The 6,233-nt window shown below is 35.3% G+C and overlaps 1 protein-coding gene across 1 annotated transcript in view; it reads left to right on the forward strand.

The window, feature by feature from the left end:
• The window catches only part of LOC141326043 (uncharacterized), a 19,397-nt gene extending 17,423 nt beyond the window's left edge, over positions 1 to 1,974 (forward strand). Inside the window, exon 4 of the mRNA XM_073834747.1 lies at positions 557 to 1,974. Within this exon, the coding sequence (XP_073690848.1) occupies positions 557 to 1,564 (1,008 nt within the window). The 3' untranslated portion in view covers positions 1,565 to 1,974. The remainder of the gene's footprint in view (positions 1 to 556) is intronic.
• Positions 1,975 to 6,233: the final 4,259 nt, after the last annotated feature.

Raw genomic sequence — 6,233 nt, forward strand, 5'->3', positions numbered from 1 at the left:
CTGAAAAAAATAATCACATAAATATCCAAAAATATTTATAATTCTAATGAAAAATTAGGCTACTTACGATTGGAGTAACAGCTGATGAAAATTCAGCTTTGTATCACAGGAATATTGTAATAACATTTTGCTGTATCATAGTTTTTTTCTGTATTTTTGATTAAATTAAAGCAGTCTTGATGACTTCTAAAAAACAACAACATTGGGATCAGTAAGACTTGTAAAGTCACCAAGGCTGAATTACTGAATAAGAACAGTAATATTATGAAATATTTTAACCATTTGTAATAACATTTTTTATTTGAATAAAAATGTAAAATGTAATTTATAATGGCAAAGCTGAATTTACATTATTATTCCAGTCTTCCAGATCATTCAGGAATCAATATGCTGATTTGCTGTTTAAGACACATTTCAGACTTCATCAGTGTTAAAAACAGTTGTGTACCATTATTTTTTCAGTATTCTTTGATTCTTTTACAAAGAAAAAAACCCAGCATTTAGCTGAAAAAGAGCTGAGCAAAAATACTTGGCAATAAAGCTCGATCTGACTTAGTCGGTGCAGAAACCAGCTGTTTTGTGCCATGAAACTGGTGTTAACTTGTATTTGACTCTTTTTCCCTTAGACCTGATGGGGCTGAAAGAGGAGAGTGAAGAACTGAATAAAATGGAGTATAAATATTACTATGAGGAACATGACGATTTCATAACTGGAGAAACTTCTGCTTGCTCACAGACTAAAAAGTCTTCCTCACGAAAAAGAGTTCGAAAGAATGGAACTAAAAAGGGTTTCACTTGCCAAGAGTGTGGCAAGACGTTTGACCAAACTCGAACCCTTAACATCCACATGAAAATTCACACTGGAGAGAAGCCTTACATCTGCCAACAGTGTGGAAAAACATTCTCTAAAAAAGAAGGCCTTACAGTCCACACGAGAACTCACACTGGAGAGAGGCCTTACACTTGCCCTCACTGCGGACAGGGTTTTATACATAAAGGAAACCTAAATACTCATGTGCGATGTCATTCTGGAGAGAGTCCGTTCACCTGCCAACAGTGTGGAAAGAGCTTCTCACGCAAAGACAGCTTTAAGAATCACATGAGAATCCACACAGGAGAGAAACCGTATATTTGTGGTCAGTGTGGACATAGTTTCAGGTGTAAAATTACCCTTAGTAAACACATGAAGATGCATTTAAGAGAGAACTGTTTTAGATGTCAGCAGTGTGGAGAGAGTTTCACAGACAAGAATTTGCTTAGGAATCATGTCAAATCTCACATTGGGGAAAATGCTTGCATGTGCCTCCACTGTGGAAGAACTTGCTCACACAACGCCGTCCTCGAGGTTCACTTGCGAGCTCACACCGGAGAGAAACCTTTTGCTTGTCCTCAGTGTGGGAAGAGTTTCACTGTTAAAGGAAACCTTAGGACTCACATGAGGATTCATACTGGAGAGAAACCATTCAAATGTCTTCAGTGTGAGAAGAGTTTCACATATAAAAGAGACCTGAAACTTCATTTGCAAACCTATGGAAAGAAATGCTCTGACCTTAGCCAATTATGAGGCCACAGAGGTTTGGTCCTCTCTAAATGATTCATGTTCAGAAATAAAATTTCTCTGAATGACAAATTAGCTGTTTAAAACTCCTCATATGAGTGTCTCCATGTTGCCAGATCCAGCTATTATAATCTTTCTTGGACTTGTCTTTCCTACTTAATTTGACATGTTTTAGCAGAATGGAAAAATTTGAAGTTTAGGGCTAGCGATATTTTGATCTTATCTTGTTTACAAAATATTTGAACCAGTTTTGCTTTAGTTTTTTGGTTTTTGTCTACTTAAACTGACAGTAATCAAAAAAGCCCAAAGAAACATCATGTTATCATCTGTCAGAAATGTTATCAATACTATTAAAACTGTAGCATTTAACACTAGTTAACTGTGTACAACAGTAGCTTACAGAATGAAATGAAATATTCAAACACTGGCCATCTAGAAGTCTATTCTATTTCATTCAGTATCCCTTATGATAAAAACAGCTAAAACCAGCCTAGACTGGTTTTGGTCACTTTTCCATCCTGGCCAGGCTAGTCTGGCTGGTCTTAGGTGGTCAGGCTGGGAAACCACCAGCTAAAACCAGCCTGACCAGCTTAAACCAGCCAAGACCAGCCATCCAGACTAAGTTGGTTTTAGCTGTGTTTTTTTTTTTTTTTTTTTTTTCAGCAGGGATATAAGTTAAATTCTCACAAAATCTTGCTAAAAACATCCATAAGGGCACTAGACAAAGTTATCATCCATATAGTGATAGTTATTAATGAAAACCTTAAAGGGATGGTTCGGAGTAGAATTGACTTCATTGCTATGCACTCCGAAGCCGATGTAAATACCACATCCAAAGTTTTTTTTCCTTAGTCAAACATTCATGGAGATATTAGAGTTTTTCGAATTGCTTGTTACAGGAGTGAATTGTACATGTGATGTATCTCGTAAAGTGCACCACTAAACGTGCAAGTAATCTTACCAAACTTGTACAGTATTGTAAATAGGTTATGTACTCACAAAACGCTGCATCAGAACATCACATGTACCATTCACTCCTGTAACAAGCAATTCGAAAAACTCTAATATCTCCAAAAATGTTTGACTAAGGTAAAAAAAACTTCGGATGTGGTACTTACATGGGCTTCGGAGTGCATAGCAATGAAGTCAATTCTACTCCGAACCATCCCTTTAACAGCAACATGTATTGTTGCATGAATAATAATCATCTGAGAAAATTATCCACCTCTTACCTATTCAAATTCCCACATTTTGGTACGTTAATCATGTTAAAAAACATGCTAGCAAATTGCTTATCCTGCTAACAACTTGGTAGGGTTGTGCCGATAGACGATAGTATCGTGTATCGACGATAGTCAGAGATATCGCCTGTTGCGGATGCCTTTGACGATAGTAAGACGATTATTATTATTATGCGTCAAAAAGGCACCTAACTTTAGTGGTGCAGCGCGGAGAGCCAGTTCTAGGATGCCTCAGAAACTACACACAAGCATAGAGTGGCAGCGTCGCGCTACAGATGTGTGCAGTGAAAATGGGTAAGAGATGTATTCATCATGAAGTGTACATAGATTAAGTGTAGATTTAAGGTTAGACAGTCATTAGGATAACAGAGGTAGTAAAAAGTGGTTTAGGCTGAATTAAATATGATCAAGAGAATCAGTCTGTAAATAGAAACATTCACCTCAGTAATATCTATATGCGTTATCTGGAATTACGATGTGATAAAATGGCGCTAAACATATGCACGTGAATTTCACGCGCATCGCTTCTCCACATTCTATATGAAATGAACTACAACATGAACTGATGACAAAGATCAGACACACAGCAGTAACATTATCGCAATATGACGGGTAAAGAAAGATACGCACATTTACATTCATGCACGCACATTTACCGCTTCCTGAAGATAACAGAGAATGAAACCGAAAGTAGCCTCTCCGACAGAACTACAGATCTGGCCATTAAAAATGCGTCTATTTTCACGCGGCAGCCTGCAATTCGGCACGCGTGGGCACGCGTCCTACCGCAGCGGCTTTTTTTGATTTTTTTACAACGTTGTTGCACTTCATATAATATCCACCAGGTGGCGCAACGAACAACATTCAGTAGCCAAACACCATGGCCAGCTCTAGGGGACGTTGGTCACAAATACCAGTACAATAGTTCAATGATTCCTCTTTCCTGAAATTATGGTTCAAACCAATAGCAAAAAGATAGCCTATTCATAAGCAGGTGCAGTTGTATTGTTATTTTGTTTCTTTCTTTGTTTTCCTGACGAACATTTATTAGACTGCATCGGAAATAGAAATGTTAATTTCAGTTATTTTATTTTTCCAACCGACAACTGACGTAAACCGCTAAATTCGTTTTCAGGGATTAATTATACACAAGCAAGAAGCAGCATAAACATCAGAACCTCACGCGCAGAGCTTATGCACAGAGAAAAACCCAATAAACCTATATATAATAATAAATAAAATAGGCCCATATAAGAAATATATGTTTTTCTTTTCTGAATGAATAATAATTTAACAAATTAATAAGTAGCAAGCCTGTATGCAGAATTTTAGGCAATTTCTGTGATGCGCCCTTAAACCAGCATCTTGTTTCCATTTTTTTTTTTTTTTACAAATAGCATACACATCTGTTTTTTTTTATTGTGATTGTACACAAATAACAGAAATATGTAAAATAGCATAGTTTTGAGCAATCCCGTACTCTTGAAGGATTATTGTAAGCTGTATCCACTTAATTAAAGGGGGAAAAAGTGATCCTGACGGCGCCGCGGGCAGTTGAATAACTCGACAACTTTCACCTTCAGAATAAAATACATTATATATTTCAGCGTTTTAAAGCAACATCAAATTAACATATGAATGTTTAAGAGGTAGTTCGTCTTTTTCTTTTTCTAAGATACACAATTTTAGATAGACTGACAATTAATTTGAGTAGAGAGAAATAGAAATGGAGAGGATAAATATAAACTACAGTTTTTATAGAGTTAAAAATTAATTTATTATTATTATTATTATTATTATTATTATTTTGATTTGTTTTTGCGATTTTGGTGCTTAGAAATTTATTCTAAGCAGGCAGCGGGCAAATAAGAAAGTTAATATAGCGGGAGCAGGTGGATGCGGAATAAAACCTCGTCGAATCGGGACAGGAAAAGCACTTTGTTATATCCTATAGACTATACTTCATCATCAAGCATGGGCGTCGGAATCAAAATAAATGTAAAAATGTAAAAACAGAAAAAAATACTTTAGTATATGCCATTTTCTGTAGTCTAGTTACACAATGCAAATAGGCCATATTTACAAATATTACAAAAGACGGCTATTGTGCAACATTTTTAGTGGCGCAAGTGATAATACGAGTAACATATCGTTTTTGACGCGGGAGACCCGAGTTCGCGTCCGCCTTTTGGTGAAATAATTTTCGAAATCGTCTCCCTTTTCACTTATATCACATCGGAAAGGCATTTGTTTATTTGTAAATTAATGAAATAATTGAAAAGTTGAAATAAAGTATCAACTAGGGTTAGGTCACCTAACTTAAGTGTATCTGAGCACTATACTGTACTTTTAGGAGTGTTAATAATTAATTTTATTATTATTATTATTATTATTATTATTATTATTAATATTATTGTTGTCTTTAGATTTGTTCTTACATTTTTGATGCTGTACATTAAGATGGCGCACTGCCCATGCAGTTTTTTTTTTCTTAAAAACTAATTGAAGTGAAAGGGAAGAAACCCATGTAGATTTGGCCTAATGTCCATGTAAATACTATAGCCTAGTATTATATCCTAATATAGAAAATAATTTAGACAAATAAACAGAAGGCTCACTTTTCAAAACAATAAAGCTTACATGACTGACAACGAATACAGTTGTTAAGTATCAAAAGTGCTCCAGTGAGTTATGCCATTTTTTCCCACCTTTTTTCTTTTTCTTTTTTTTAAAGTGGAAAAGTAGTTCTTCTATTTCAAAGAAGTTCGTTAAGCCTGGAACTAGGCTTAAGTCTGTTCTGGGAAACCAAAGGGAAGTGTTTTTTTTTTTTTTTTTTTCCTTCCAGTTTTCTGAAAAGTAGCCGTTAATGAGGCATCAGCGTTAAGCGGCATGCAGTATAAAGAGCGAAATGTTTATGAATGGCAGAGTGGGGGTGGGGTGGGGTGTTGAATGCTGTCTGTTGCCTTGTTGTAATCAACATTTGGAGACTATTTTGGGGGTGCTGGGAAAAATAGCACCCCCAGGGTCGATTCACTCGACAATGAAACACTATAAAGGTTATAATTAGACTAAAAATGAATATATATATATATATATATATTTTTTTTTTTTTTTTTTAAATCCCAGCCATATAGCAAAATCAAAGCTTTAATGGCATGTCAGAATTTATCATTTAGATTCGGAATGTTAAGAGATCGAAATTAAGGGGGACATAATGAATATAAACGAATAATAAATGTATTACAGAAAAAAAGAGGATCAATTAATGGATAAGACTTTAGGGTGCATAAAATGTTTCTTGCAGGGCTATTTAATTTGAAGTACTTATATGTAATATTTATTCTTGATAAACTTTTGAATGCTGTCTACATCGCGCACAGACATTCGCATACAGCATTGCCTATTGTTAATATATAACTTAATATTGCATTAAT

This window comes from Garra rufa, chromosome 2, assembly GCF_049309525.1.
Source record: "Garra rufa chromosome 2, GarRuf1.0, whole genome shotgun sequence".
Taxonomy (NCBI): Eukaryota; Metazoa; Chordata; class Actinopteri; order Cypriniformes; family Cyprinidae; genus Garra; species Garra rufa.